Raw genomic sequence first — 16,084 nt, forward strand, 5'->3', positions numbered from 1 at the left:
GTCCCGGGACCCGAATCCCCGTCTGCGCATGCGCGCCCGATGATTGACATCGGGCGCGTGAACAGACGGGCTCGAGCCCCGGGAAATTTAAAATCCCTCTGCTTCTGGCTGCCATGTGTAGCTAGGAGCAGAGAGATTATACCGGGGACATGATCACTGTCATCCAATGGATGACAGTGATCATGTAAAGTGAGAAAAAAGTGTAAAAAAGTAAAAAAAAGTTTTTAAAAGTTTAAAAAGCGTACGTTTCATCTCCCCTCATGGATCATATCCGTGAGGGAGGATGAAAGTACGTACCTAAGGCCCCCAGATTTATCCGCGGACCTTACCACAGCTTCTGCACACGCGCCTGTCGCCAAAATGGCGGGCGCATGCGCAAAAGCTGTGGATTGCCAGGATAATTTAAATTCTCCCTGCTCCTGGCTACAAAACGTAGCCAAGAGCATGGAGATTTAATGGGGGTCCGCGGTGAGCGGTTCCTGGTCACGTGTTCGCCATTATCCAATAATGGCGATCACGTAAAAGTAAAAAAAAAAATTTGAAGTTTCATCTCCCCTCACTGATGCGATCGGTGAGAGGAGATGAATCTTTTTACCGGAGGCCTGCGTATTTGAATCCCGACGCGATCTTCCTCCGTGGACCTTCCAGGATTCTGCACATGCGATTGCCGGCAAAAAGCCGGACACATGCGCAGGAGTCAGGGAGCCCAGGAAACTTAAAATCTCCTTGCTCCCAGCGACCAACGGTCACAGAGAGCCTGGAGCAGTGACCAGGGGCCTCGTTGAGCGGTCCCCGGTCACGTGATAAAAAGGTAGCGATCTACCTTAGGCCGGTCTCACATGACCGGATAGGAATTACGGATTCCGCATGCGTCTGATCCACGGTAATACGCAGATCAATCGCATTGGATTACACAATTCCGCTCACATTAGCGGGTCAGAATTGCGTAATCCACTCGCAGAAAAGAGAACGCAGCAGGTTCTATTTTACTGCGGATATCGGCAACATAGAGCCCATTGTGCTCCATGGTCGTGGATATACCCGCAGCCCATACGCAACTACATTATATACGGGCTGCGGGTACCCGTGTCATCGCTAAGCGATGGTGCGGGAAATACAAACAAAGGTGTACTGTGCATGACCGCCTGTGTGAGTACGCAGTTATGCGCAGTACATTACGCAGCCGTACGCAGGGTCACAGCCGGGCTCACAGCTGGGATACACTGCGGGCCGCCGCAAGCGTATTCCGCCTGCACCCGCGTGAGCCCGGCGTTATTCAGACCGCTACCTGTGATACGTATTTTACAAGAAGCCCCGGGAACGCTCGCTTTCCTGCAGTTCCAGTAGCACCTTGTTGAGCGCCTTCTGTGTGAGACCGCCGCACCTCATCAAGCTTACGGAGACTCACGGAACGCCACTTTTTACACCCCATACCCGCCACTGAGGTCATGAAATACCCCCAAAAAGCATGAGAGGAGGGGGGGGGGGGGGGGGATACCCGGTTTTATTGCCCCATGGGCCCATTCCAACCAGCCTCCGTAATTACCCCTGTCTTCGGAAATACTACACAGTTCACATTTTTACTTTTATCTAAGATTTGCGAATGCCAAAAAGGGCGCGGAGGGGGAGGGGGGGAATTTTTAGGGAGTCAATCTTTATTCTGTACAAATAAGCAATGGGGCCTGGAATTTATTCAGTTGTGCCCTAAAATCCAACAGGTGTTCCGTCCTTTATAGGCCTTGCCATGCGTCCTGTAAGTAGATTAGGGCCACAATGGGTATGTTTCTGAACTCGGGACAAACGGGAGTATCCATTTTGGGGTGAACGTCTTCATTCCTATGTGCACTGTACAAAAAAACTGTTTTTAAATTGAAAAAATTGCCAAAAAAAATTGAAAATTGTAACTTTTTCCTTCTGCTTTGCTTAGATTCATTCAAATACTGTGGGGTCAAAATACGCAGTACACCCCTAGATGAATTCGTTAAGGGGTCTAGTTTTCAAAATGGGGTCATTTGAGGGGGTTCTTTATAGTTTTGGCCGCTCAATGGCTCTATAAGTGGGCAATGGGGCCTGAAATTTATTCAGTGGTACCCTGAAATCCAACGGGTATTCCTTTCATTGTAGGCCTAGCCATGGGTCCTGTAAGTCTATTAGGGCCACAATGGGTATGTTTCTGAACACGGGACAAACAGGGGTATCCATTTTGGGGTGAAAGCCTTCATTTATATGTGTGCTGTACAAAAAAAACTGTTTTTAAATTGACACAATAGCCCAAAAAATGAAAATCCTATTTTTTTCCTTTTGCTTTGCTTAAATTTATTCAAAAACTGTGGGGTCAAAATATGCAGTACATCCCTAGATAAATTCGTTAAGGGGTCTAGTTTTCAAAATGGGGTCATTTGTGGGGGTTCTATATGGTTTTGGGCGCTCAAGAACTCTACAAGTGGGCAATGGGGCCTAAAAGGACTTCAAGCAAAATCTATGTTCTGAAAGCCACCGATTACTCCTTTTATTTTGGGCCCCGTTGTGCATGCGGACATAAGATTAGGGCCACAATGGGTATATTTCTGAAAACAGCACAAACAGGGGTATCCATTTTGGGGTGTAAGTCTTCCTTCATATGTGTGCTGTACAAAAAAAGCTGTTTTTAAAATGACAGAATTGCCAAAAAAACAAAAATCCAAATTTTTTCCTTTTGCTTTGCTTGAATTTATTCAAAAACTGTGGGGTCAAAATGCGCAGTACACCCCTAGATAAATTCGTTAAGGAGTCTAGTTTTCAAAATGGGGTCATTTGTGGGGGTTCTCTATGGTTTTGGGCGCTCAAGAACTCTACAAGTGGGCAATGGGGCCTAAAAGGACTTCAAGCAAAATTTGTGTTCCGAAAGCCACCGGTCGCTCCTTTCATTTTGGGCTCCGTTGTGTATCCAGACATAAGATTAGGGCCACAATGGGTATGTCTCTGAACACGGGACAAACAGGGGTATCCATTTTTGGGTGCAAGTCTTCCTTCATATGTGTGCTGTACAAAAAAAGCTGTTTTTAAAATGACAGAATTGCCGAAAAAACGAAAATCACAATTTTTTCCTTTTGCTTGGTTTGAATTCATTCAAAAACTGTGGGGTCAAAATATGCAGTACACCCCTAGATAAATTCCTTAAGGGGTCTAGTTTTCAAAATTGGGTCATTTGTGGGGGTTTTCTATGGTTTTGGGCGCTCAAGAACTCTACATGTGTGCTATGGGGCCTAAAAGGACTTCAAGCAAAATTTCTGTTTTGAAAGACACTGACTACTCCTTTCATTTTGGGCCCCGTTGTGGACTCAGATATAACAATAGGGCCACAATGGGTATATTTCTGAACACGGCAGAAATAGGGGTATCCATTTTTGGGGTGTAAATCCTGATTTTCATGTAAACTATAGGAAAAAAATATGTCTTTAAAATGACAGATTTGCAAAAATATGAAATTTTACTTTTTCTCCTCTAAATTGAATTAATTCCTGAAAAAAAACTGTGGGGTCAAAATACTCATGACACCCCTCAGTGAATACATTAAGGGGTGTAGTTTTTAAAATGAGGTCATTTGGGGGGGTATCTATTATTCTGACACTCATGAGCCTTTCCAATCTCGGCTTGGTATAGGAAAACAAAGTGTTCCTCAAAATGCTAAAAAGTAATGTTAAATTTGTACGTCTCCTAAATAGTTAAAAAAAAACGAAAGTTTTTCCAATGTGCGCCCAAAATAAAGTAAACGGGTGGAAATATAAATCTTAGCAAAAATTTCTATATTATGTTTGCACATATTTAAGATATTGCAGTTGGAAATGTGAAAAAAATGACGATTTTTTCAAAATTTTCCCAATTTTGGCGCTTTTAATAAATAAACACAATTTCTATCGGTCTATTTTTTCCGCCTAAATGAAGCACAACATGTGGCGAAAAAACAATGTCAGAATCGCTTGGATATGCAAAACCTTTCTGGTGTTTTTCCTTGTTAAAGTGACACATGTCAGATTTGCAAAATTTGGCCTGGTCATTAAGGCGCAAACAGGCTTGGTCACTAAGGGGTTAAGCCAATCTTACAGTGTGCCTCCCTGATACAGTCAATGTACGATGATGTAGTCAGCCCAGTGAATACTGTTCCGCTTTTTTGAGCATACACAGTGTGTTCCCTCTACGACTTAGATATCCACTTCATTTTGCGGTGCATGCTCAATATATAAAAGCTCATTCTTTCTTATAGTATGTTTTTCTCTTACTGTATATACTCAAGTATAAGCCTAGTTTTTCAACACATTTTTTGGTGCTGAAAAAGCCCCCCTCGGCTTATACTCGAGTCAGGGAAGGCTTAAAAAAAAAAAACCTCCATACTCGCCTCCCAGCCAGCGTCTGTGTCTCCGGCGGTGCGGCAGGCTGCTTGAATTCTTTCCTCTGTCATCCCCCGCCGTCCTCTTTGCTCGACTCTGTCACCCCCTGCCGTCAGCGCTGTATAAGTAGGAGCTGTGATTGGATCGAGCTCCGGCCAATCACAGCCAGTGCTAGATCATTCACTCCGGCCAATCACAGCCGGTGCTAGATCATTCACAGCCAATCCAGCTGCTTTAGAATTCTCCCTGCTCGGCTTTCAAATCCCCTGCCGTCAGTGCTGTGTAAGTAAACGTTGTGATTGGATCGAGCGCAGGCTGTGATTGGCTGGCGCTCAATCCAATCACAGCGCTTACTTACACAGCACTGACAGAGCCAAGCAGAGGGGACGGTGGGGGATGACAGCAGGGAGAATTGAAGCAGCTTGTTGCACAGAGACAGACGCCGGCTGGGGGGTAGGTATGGAGCTTTTTTTTTTTTATTTTTTTTATTTTTTATTTTTTACTGGAGTATAGCTTGGCTTCTACTCGAGTCAATAAGTTTTCCCAGCTTTTTGTGGGGTAACTTACTGTCTCGGCTTATACTCGGGTCAACTAATACTCGAGTATATACGGTAATTTACAGGGATACGTATTACACTAATAGATATATATGCATTTTTTTTCTTCTTCCAAATGTCAGTATATACCATCCAACTTAAACCTATGGCTAAAAATGTCAGTATGTATCAAGCACGCTGCAGGTGGCACAGACCATAGCGTAGCAATTTCTGAGGTTATTCCTTATTATACTACATCTTCCAATCTTGGGTCTGGAGAGACTGATTCGGTCTTCATTACAATGCAGCTAGCGGTGCTGGTCCGGCCCGACTGCAATCTATGTAAATTGACACGAGCGGACAGTATATGGCTGAAAACCGTTGTTGAGCACTTTGCCTCTATTATATTTTGTTTATTTTTTGTCGGGTATAACTGATTATTATCCCAGCCTTCTTTTATATGTTGATTACAGATAATGGCCTGCTCGTTAATAGATCTGTATGCAGAGCACTGCCAATAGTGATCAGTACTAGAAGGACATGTCCTCCTTGCCTGAAGAGGTTGGCGCTGAGGCTGAGAAATACACAGGAATTTAGTATGATAGTTGCACTGGAAGTAAAGCAAAAATTCTCACATTGTAGTGCATACTTATTTTGAGGAAAAACTTGTGACGTTTTGTGCTTTTGCACCTCATGGAAGTGAGCAGGACTTAGCAGGCGGGGCTCGGCCTGCTGTGGTTCAGCACATGTCCTATAATTATGGCGGAATCTGTCATGGCGTAATTAATAGCGTGAATCTGCACCAGTTCTAACTGGCAGGCATTTGCCTGTCTGGTGCATGGGCGGGCAGAGAAGGGTCAAACATTTTATAAGACACATCTTACATAAGCTGTAAAGAGCCGCCTTGATATATTCTGCTCCAGAGGCAGTGCGGCAGCTTCTAGTGAGGGTCTTATCTGCCCCAAGTGCTGGAGTCATAGCAGTACTGCTCAGTGCTAAAGTATAATGTCTTAGAGTTCGAGCCAGCTCCCCTCCTTTATGTGTATTAGGTACAAGGTGCTAAATAGTTTCCTGACCTTTTTGGAGCTGAGTTTAGAGAAAACTGATAATTGGAGATGGAACACTGCTGGCAAGTTATAGGTTATACAATATTTAGAAATGATGTGTTACACGATGGTTTATTGTGAAAATGCAATGAAAGTAATGCATTAAATGCTTATCTCCTTTTGCTAGGTTTTCTCCAGACCCGTTTAGCTCTAGTGTCTTACCAGGATTAAAAGCTTCCCTAGATTTATCTGCAGAGTTCCTGATACTTACAGATGTCCACAGAAAAGTAAGTCGAATACATTTGTTCTGAACTTTGGTATGTCTTTTTAATTCTGTACTGATTGTTATCTTTATAGCAGCTCTTTCTATGTCTACTGTATAAAGCTCCAAACCTAGTGCTATCCTCCATAAAGCCACAAAATTAAGGCAACCCTTCAATCCTGATGGAAAAAGTTGACCAGGGTCTCGGGGTGGGGGAGTGATATTACTTGCTGCCCTCCTTCATGGCTGTACTGCTTGGATCCACCGTTTCCTGCAACACCTCTGCAATCTTCCAAGATGGCTACTTCTTCCTAAGATTAGATTGGATTAGGTTAGATTCATACTGTGCATCAGTAGGCAGTTGCTGTTTTTGAATTGGCCAGCGTTTCTTACGTGACCAGCAATGACCAATCAGAACGTCATATAGTAATAGGCTCATGTCCTCAACCCTGCTCTCACATCGTATCACGCGTGCGTTGCACGGACGCGTGATATGCAGTGAATGTAGTCAAAGTCGATGGACTTTCATTGATCCACGCACTCGTGTGTAGACACTGGGTATCTCTATGCAAGAGAAATAAATTGTAGCATGCTCCATTTATCTGCGTATGTAAGCAGCATGAGCCCTGAAACAGAGCGAGGAATTTAGAGAAAAAAAAGTCGCAGTGTGCATGTCTCCTCACGTGGATAAGCGGGCACACACAGTGTCATACGGGGTCTCTGCCGGCAGAGCGTATGTCTGCAAAATGGGTTAAACCGCTACAGTTTACTCATACTCCCGTGGGCATGAACCCTAAGGTTATTGATGCACGGTCAGTATTCCGAGTAGTCTAAGAAGCAGTTTGACCATCTTGGAAGACCACAGAAGGTTCCAGGAACAGGTGGCTCTGCAGGAGTATGGCCATAAAGGAGAGGCCACTACTAGGGAATAGAATTCTCCCTTGTCTGGTCTCTGGAGAAATTTTGTCCTGGGACCAGAGAAAACATTTTAGTAGACTGAGTCTTCATTTTATGACTTATAACCAATTTTAATTCACATTATGTTCTATGTAGAGATATGTACATGCTACACTTATTTTAAATATAAATAGCATGGAAATTCAAATTTACCATAGCATGCTACCAACTCGCAAACCAGCCCCATAAAAAAATAAGCGTTTGATGCTAAGTTGCATGTAGGCAACTGGGAAGCCAAAACCTGCAGATCTCCTAAAGGTAACAGATTTCTGTCAATTACTATAGATGGCTACCTTACCCAACTTGTACAGGACCCAACTAGAGGGATAGATGTTTTGGACTTGTGGTTGGGGGGGGTACCTGGGAAATAGTGACCATAATATAATACATTTCAACTTGTCTTATAAGAGAGTTTTATAGAAGAGCTTTAAAAATACTGAACTTTAGGAAGGCAAGGCTTGATTGGCTAGGAGATTGCTTTAACCTTATTGACTTGGGATAAGGTTTTAAAAAATAAGAGTACAAATAATGGGAAATTAAAAACATCCTAAATACTTACTCTGAGCGGTTCATACCTTACAAGAATAAAATGAATAGGAATAAGCGAAAACCAATGTGCCTTAATAAAGATGCAAAGGGGGCAATACACAGCTAAAAGAAAGTGTTTAAATTACAATAACAAGAAGGCAGCGAAAAAGCACAAAACATATAAAGGATAAAAATAAATTATGTAAAAACCAGAAAAATGCAGCAAAGTTTTAGACAGAGAAACTTATCGCTAAAGAGAATGAGGCCCAATGTCCATGGACAAATTTGATTGCGGAATCCGTGTGGGGCACCCGCAAATTATACACCTGTAGAGATGCATGACCCTGTGGACGTGCGGCGGATCCGCGGGAAAGCAGGAGATTTAAAAAACAAACTGTACTGCGCATGTCTGACGGTGAGCTGTGAGGAGCATGCGCAGTACAGCGAACCCGAAAGTAACATAGTAACATAGTATGTAAGGCTGAATGAAGACATTGTCCATCTAGTCCAGCCTGTCTATCCTACTTTGTTGATCCAGAGGAAGGCAAAAAACCCCAAGGCCAGAAACCAATTAGCTCTTTCGGGGAAAAAATTCCTTCCCGACTCCCTAATGGCAATCAGACTGTTCCCTGGATCAACCCCTAATAGTTCCTACTTGCCTGTATACCTGGATTGACACTTCACCTAATATTTATATCCTGTAATATCCTTCTTCTCCAGAAAGACATCAAGTCCCCTTTTAAACGCCTCTGTGGATTTTGCCATCACCACTTCCTCCGGTAGAGAGTTCCATAGTCTCACTGCTCTTACAGTAAAGAATCCCCTTCTATGTTGGTGATGAAACCTACTTTCCTCTAATCGTAGCGGATGTCCTCTTGTTACCGTCGTGGTCCTGGGTGTAAACAGATCGTGGGAGAGATCCATGTGTTGTCCCCTCATGTACTTATACATAGTTATTTGGTCCCCTCTTAACCTTCTTTTTTCTAGAGTAAATAGACCCAATTTGGATAGCCTCTCTGGGTATTCCAGTCCCGTCATTCCATGTATTAGTTTAGTTGCCCTTCTTTGAACCTCCTCCAGTACCGCAACATCCCTCCTGAGCACCGGTGACCAGAACTGTGCGCAGTATTCCATGTGAGGTCTGACAAGTGCCTTATATAATGGAAGGATGATGTTCTCGTCCTTCACCCCTATACCTCTTTTAATGCACCCCAAGACTTTATTTGCCTTTGCAGCAGCTGACTGGCATTGGTTACTCCAGTTTAGTCTATTATCCACTAATACCCCCAGATCCTTTTCCATATCACTTTTCCCTAGTGGTACCCCAATAAGTGAATATTGGTGACATCCGTTTCTCCTGCCCATGTGCATAGTCTTACATTTTTCAACATTGAACTTCATTTGCCATTTTTCTGCCCAAGCCCCCAGCTTGTCCAGGTCCGTTTGCAGCCGCACATTGTCCTCCGTTGTATTAATTATATTGTATAATTTTGTGTCATCTGCAAATATTGATATTTTGCTGTGCAGCCCCTCTACCAGGTCATTGATAAATATGTTGAACAGAGTGGGGCCCAAAACTGAACCCTTTGGCACCCCACTAGCGACTATGGTCCAATCAGAGTACGCACCATTTATTACCACCCTCTGCTTTCTATCATTGAGCCAATTTTTTACTCACTTACACACGTTTTCACCCAATCCGAGCTGCCTCATTTTGTATATTAGCCTATTATGTGGCACGGTGTCAAAGGCTTTAGAGAAGTCCAGATATACGAGATCAATAGACTCTCCCAGGTCCAGCTTAGAGCTTACTTCATCGTAGAAACTGATCAGATTTGTCTGACATGAGCGACCCTTCATGAATCCATGCTGGTGAGGAGTTATTCCCTTAATCTCCTTGAGGTACTCATCGATGGCGTCTCTCAGAATCCCCTCGAAAATTTTTCCCGTTACTGAAGTGAGACTTACTGGCCTGTAGTTTCCAGGCTCACTTTTGCTCCCTTTTTTGTAAATTGGAACCACGTTGGCAATGCGCCAATCCAATGGTACTATACCGGTCTTGATAGTGTCTAGAAATATTAGGTATAGCGGCCTAGCTATCTCGTCACTTAGTTCCCTTAGTATCCTTGGGTGTAATCCATCTGGGCCCGGCGATTTATCAATTTTAGTTTTCTTTAGACGCTTCCGCACCTCCTCCTGCGTTAGGTATGAGATGTTTTGTGAGGGGTTCGTTTTATTCCCCTGTATCTCGTGTGGCATTTCCTTTTCTTTTGTGAATACACTTGAGAAGAAACTGTTTAGTAGATTTGCTTTCCCTTCGTCATCATCAATGATTTCTCCTGCATTGTTTTTTAACGGGCCATCGCTCTGCCTGCAAATCCTTTTGCTGTCAATGTAGTTGAAAAATAGCTTCGGGTTGTTTTTGTTCTCTTTGGCGATCCGTCTTTCTGCTTCCTCCTTGGCAGTTTTGATCGTATCTTTGCATATTTTGTTTTTTTCCCTGTACGATTTTAGCGCTTCTTCGCTGCCTTGTTGCTTTAGTAGTTTGAACGCTTTCTTTTTTTCGTTTATTGCCCCTCTTACCGTCTTGTCGAGCCACATTGGTTTCCTTTTAGTTGAGTTCCTTTTATTTTTAAAGGGAATGAACTGCTCACATGAGGTGATTAGGATCCTTTTGAACTTTTCCCATTTTTCCTCCGTACTGATATTTTTGAGGATGTTGTCCCAATTAATGTTACCGATAGTAGTTCTAAGCTCATCAAATTTTGCTTTACTAAAGTTTAGTTTCTTTGTCGCTCCCTGATAAGGCTTCCTATAGATTGACAGCTGGAAGTTGATTATATTGTGGTCACTGTTCCCCAGGTGCCCCTCAACCTGTACCCCCTTTATTCGGTCCGGTTTGTTAGTTAGTACTAGGTCCAGAATGGCCCTCCCTCTAGTTGGTTCCTGCACAAGTTGGTTCAGGTAATTGTCTTTAATTACTCTCAAGAATTTGTCACCCCTGTGAGATTTGCAGGTTTCCTTCTCCCAAGTTATATCTGGATAATTAAAGTCCCCCATGATAATTACTTCATTGCGGTTTGACACCTCTTCTATCTGCCTTAGTAGTAAGTTTTCAGTTTCTTCTGTTGCTTTTGGTGGTCTATAGAAAACCCCTATCAGGATTTTGTTATTTTTTCCTCCCTGTATTTCAACCCACAGAGATTCCACCTGTTCGTCTCCTACCCCTATATCCTCCCGTAGCCTCGGCTTCAAGTTCGATTTGACGTACAGACATACCCCTCCCCCTTTCTGGTTCCTTCGGTCTCTTCTGAAGAGATTGTACCCCTGCAAATTCACCGCCCAATCGCACTTATCGTCAAGCCATGTTTCCGTTATTCCGACTATATCATAGTTTTCATCAGTCATTCTCGCTTCAAGCTCACCCACTTTACCAATCAGACTCCTTGCATTCGTGGTCATACAATTTATATCATTTTTTTTGTTTTTTAAATTTGTTTTGTTTCTATTCGTACTTATGTCTGATCTATCAATTCTTACTGTACTATCCCCACCCCCTGCTCGTCCCCCATTCCCTTTGCTTGGACCCGAATCTATAGTTATACTGGCTACCCCACTATTTCTCATTTTACCCTCCCCCCCCAGTCCCTAGTTTAAACACTCCTCCAGCCTTCTAGCCATCTTATCCCCCAGCACAGCTGCACCCTCCCCATTAAGATGCAGCCCGTCCCTACGGTAGAGCCTGTAGCCGACAGCAAAGTCAGCCCAGTTCTCCAGGAACCCAAATCCCTCCTTCTTACACCAACTCCGGAGCCACTTGTTTACCTCCCTAAGATCCTGCTGCCTTTCTAGTGTGGCTTTAGGTACAGGTAGTATTTCCGAGAAAATTACCCTGGAGGTCCGCGCCCTGAGCTTGGACCCTAGGTCCCTGAAATCATTTTTGAGGGCCCTCCATTGACCTCTAACTCATTCATTGGTGCCAGCGTGCACCATGACCGCTGGATCCTCACCAGCCCCTCCCAGTAATCTGTCAATCCGATCCGCGATGTGTCGAACTCGAGCGCCAGGAAGACAACACACCGTTCAACGATCCCGGTCTTTATGGCAGATTGCCCTCTCTGTCCTCCTAATAATTGAGTCCCCCACCACTAGAACCTGTCTAGCCTGCCCTGCTCTCCCCGTCCCCGTCTCACTGGAGCAGTCATCCCCCTGGTGTTCAGAGGGCATGTCGTGCTGCAGCGGTGCTGGCTCTGTAATGGCATCGCCCTCATCTGCAAACGTTGCAGACATGTTGGGTTGTGCCAGTTCAGGACCAGCCTCCCTGGATCTATTCCCTCTACGCCTCCTTCTATCTGACACCCAGCTGACTGCCTGCTCTTCCGTACTACCATCCGCCCCCGCCTCTACACCAGCGAGTGTCTGCTCAGTGAGCAGCAAACTCCTTTCCATGTTGTCAATGGCTCTCAGTGTTGCCAGTTGCTCATTTAGATCCAGAATTTGGGCTTCTAAATGTGCGACGTGCATGCATCTTGCGCAACAGTATGCACCCTCGATCGGCTGATCAAGGACCGCATACATTGCACAAGTAGCACACTGGATGACATTGCCAGACATGGAGCTCATCCTAATGGGGATCTACAATTTACTTGTGGAAGTAGTGAAGATAGACTTGTTCACACTCCGCTCACGTGCTGCTGCAACCGCTGACCCGCTGCTGCAACCGCTGACCCGACCCCTCACCCGCTGCTGCGACCCCTCACCCGCTGCTGCGACCCCTCACCCGCTGCTGCGACCCCTCACCCGCTGCTGCGACCCCTCACCCGCTGCTGCGACCCCCTCACCCGCTGCTGCGACCCCCTCACCCGCTGCTGCGACCCCCTCACCCGCTGCTGCGACCCCCTCACCCGCTGCTGCGACCCCCTCACCCGCTGCTGCGACCCCCTCACCCGCTGCTGCGACCCCCTCACCCGCTGCTGCGACCCCCTCACCCGCTGCTGCGACCCCCTCACCCGCTGCTGCGACCCCCCCCCTCACCCGCTGCTGCCTCTGTGCAACCGCTTACCCGCTGACACGCGCTCACAAAAGATCCGCAGAGATGCAACTGCCAGGGAAATCCAGGTAAGCAAGGCTCACTGGCCACGGGCAGTGCTGGATTCCGAGCAAGATTCTCTGCACGGAGTTTGCGCGTGTCGTGGACAAGAGGCCTGAAACTAGCCCTAAATCAGTGTTTCCCCAACAGGTCATGGGTTCAGGATTTCCTCAGTATTGCATAGGTGATGTTATTATTGTCAGCGCCTGAGACATTGCCTCAGGGGCTCTTACTGTAGGATATCCTGACAATATGATCTGTTGGGGCCCCGAGGACTGCCCTAAACTGTTCTTCTAGTAAAAAGATTAATACTGAAAGTGTTAGTCCGTTATAAATGTAGGAAAAATTGTAGTTGGTGAGGAGGATAAAGTAAATCTATTAAAAAGCTTTCGCCAGTGTATTTACAGAGGAAAATGAAATGTCTGAGATGTAAAGTGATAAAGTTTACTCTCCACTAAATATCAGCAGTCTAACCCAGGAAAAAGTGCAGAGCCCTCTTAAAAAAATTATAATTGCTAAATCGCCAAGTCCCGATGGCATACACTACTGGGCTCTAAGGGAATTACGTAATGTGATACAGACCCTTGTTTCTTATATTTAAGAACTCTATAGAGTAAGGGTCTGTTCCACTGGATTGGTACATAGTCAATGTGGTGCAGATATTCCAAAAGGGGTAAAATGTAAACCTACAAATTACAGGCCAGGAAGTCTTACTTGTATTGTGGGTGCCTTAAGGAAAATGGTTGTGCAATTCTATATCAGCATGTTTTTCACAACAATACCAGAGCAGGATGAGTAGAGGAGTAAATACTTAAAGGGGTTGTCCCACGCCGAAACGGGATTTTATTTTTTTTTCCAATAGGCCCCCTGTTCGGCGCGAGACAAACACAAGGGATGGGTTAAAAAAAAACAAAACAGTTTAGTACTTACCCGAATCCCCGCTCTGCGGCGACTTCTTTCTTACCTTAGCAAGATGGCTGCCGGGATCTTCACCCACGGTGCACCGCGGGTCTTCTCCCTTGGTGCACCGTGGGCTCTGTGTGGTCCATTGCCGATTCCAGCCTCCTGATTGGCTGGAATCGGCACACGTGACGGGGTGGAGCTACGAGGACCAGCTCTCCGGCACGAGCGGGCCCATTCACCAGGGAGAAGACCGGACTGCGCAAGCGCGTCTAATCGGGCGATTAGACGCTGAAATTAGACGGCACCATGGCGACGGGGACGCTAGCAACGGAACAGGTAAGTGAATAACTTCTGTATGGCTCATAATTAATGCACAATGTATATTACAAAGTGCATTAATATGGCCATACAGAAGTGCTGAACCCCACTTTCTTTCGCGGGACAACCCCTTTAATTAGTCCACTGATAAGAGATGTGAAATTTTTTTTTTAATGGTCTCTAAATTGGACTCTAAAATCAAGTTTTCAGTTTGTGCTCCATAGAGCTCACCAAGGGGGTTAAAACTCAGTTGCTGGTATTGCTCCAGATTGGTGGAGACCTGAACTCTTTAATTTTTAAATTAGGATACATACGGAAGTGGAACTATGAGAGGCGCAGATGGCACATATAAACTATTAAGCGATAACAAAGCAGATTTGGCCTGGGTTAACTTTAAGCCAGAGAAAGAGACCAACTTGTCAAGAAAAGCCAACAGGGCAGCTAAGGATGGACCATTTTCTGTCAGATGCACCAAGGTGTCTTCTGGATATGATACTGTCTTCACGAGCATCCCTCTGGAAAGATCTACTATAGTCAAGAACTGTTGGATTGCAGGTGGTTCAATTGCTATAGAAAATAGAAGGGAAAGGGGGTAGTGGGCAACCCTACTTATTATTCAGAGGCAGAGAAAATGGTTTAGATCTGTCCAAATTTAGTTTTCATCCTGGCCATTGAAGCGGAATAGAGGGCACGCACATATATTTAGGGAATTTGGGACCTATATTCAAACACCACAGAAACTCCCATAAATAAGACCACTCTATGCAGTCAAAGGGACAAAATAGAACCCGTAGTAGTAGTTGACTTTGTAGCAGCGATATTTAGAAATAGCTGGCAAATATTTATGTCCGTGGACTTCAGAGGCATAAAGCCTGTCTGGTCCTGGGTAAATTAAACGTGAGATCACACTGTTAAGCGTATTGGCCAGAATGTTTGCTAGTATTTTCATATCTGAATTTAAAAGAGAAATGGGGCAGTAAAACTGTCAGACAAGGATCTCTCCTGGGTTTCAGCAAGTCCACAATCAAGGCCTCCCGCATAGACTCAGGAAGACTACCCTTTTCAAACTAATGCGGCCGTGTAGACTGCAAACACAAGAGGGGACAGTATTTCTGCATTTGTTAATTACTACATCCATACCAGGGGATTTCCATACTGGCAGAAACCCAATGGATTCAACTATCTCTGAGATTGGGCTATCTAATGTATTAAGGCCCATTTAGACGCAATGATTATTGCTCAAAGTTCGCTCAAAGGCAATCTTTTGAGTGATGATCGTTGTGTGCATTTCCGCGCTCCGTGAACTGCTATGTTCTCAGAGCGCTCGGCAGGTGTCCCCGCTGAGCTCTCCGGGTGGGGTATACAGAAGACAGCTGGAGCACGGTCTTCTGCATTCTCCTGCCGTGTTCACAGAGAGCTCAGCTGATATACAGCTGAGCGCTTTAAGTGGGGTATACAGAAGACAGCGGGAGCGCTGTCTTCTGCATACTCCTGTATTCTCCGAGCGGGATACCAGCTGAAACAATAGTATCAGCGGTATCCCGTTGGGAATTCAGCGCGCTTTCCTGATGAGACTCAGTGATAAGCGAATCGTTAATGAAAACTGAGCGATGGACGCGCGTTTAAACACAACGATTATCGCTCAAAAGACTGCTTTTGTGCAATAATCATTGTCTGAATGGGGTATTGGTGTTCTACAGACTGTCTCCAAAAAATCAAGGTTGCTTAGGAATAGCTTAATTGATTTGGCAGTATTCGTGTATGTTGAACTAGAAGGCTCCAAATAATTGTCCCGAAAAGCTGCATTACTCTCTACTCTCCGGTTTAGTAATAGAATTGCCATTAGACAAGGTAATGTTTGGGATGGTAGCACACAGTCTTTCAGAGTGAGCTAAATAAACCAAAAGCTTAATCCTCCTTTTCAAATATGGTCCCTTTTTTAGTTAGCATTTAAGTTAGTTAACAGTTAACAACAAAGGCTTTTTTAGATTTAACAAACTCTTATGCCAGGGATTGTTCTGAATGCCTCACAACCTTTCGGTGATCAGCAATATCAATCACAAAGACCTTGTGGCAAA

The 16,084-nt window shown here is 44.8% G+C and overlaps 1 protein-coding gene across 1 annotated transcript in view; it reads left to right on the forward strand.

The window, feature by feature from the left end:
* The window catches only part of EDC4 (enhancer of mRNA decapping 4), a 226,702-nt gene that overhangs the window by 88,540 nt on the left and 122,078 nt on the right, over positions 1–16,084 (forward strand). The window contains exon 11 of the mRNA XM_066582703.1: positions 6,137–6,236. Coding sequence (XP_066438800.1) covers positions 6,137–6,236 — 100 coding nt within the window. The remainder of the gene's footprint in view (positions 1–6,136; positions 6,237–16,084) is intronic.

The sequence above is a fragment of the Eleutherodactylus coqui genome, chromosome 11 (assembly GCF_035609145.1).
Source record: "Eleutherodactylus coqui strain aEleCoq1 chromosome 11, aEleCoq1.hap1, whole genome shotgun sequence".
Taxonomy (NCBI): domain Eukaryota; kingdom Metazoa; phylum Chordata; class Amphibia; order Anura; family Eleutherodactylidae; genus Eleutherodactylus; species Eleutherodactylus coqui.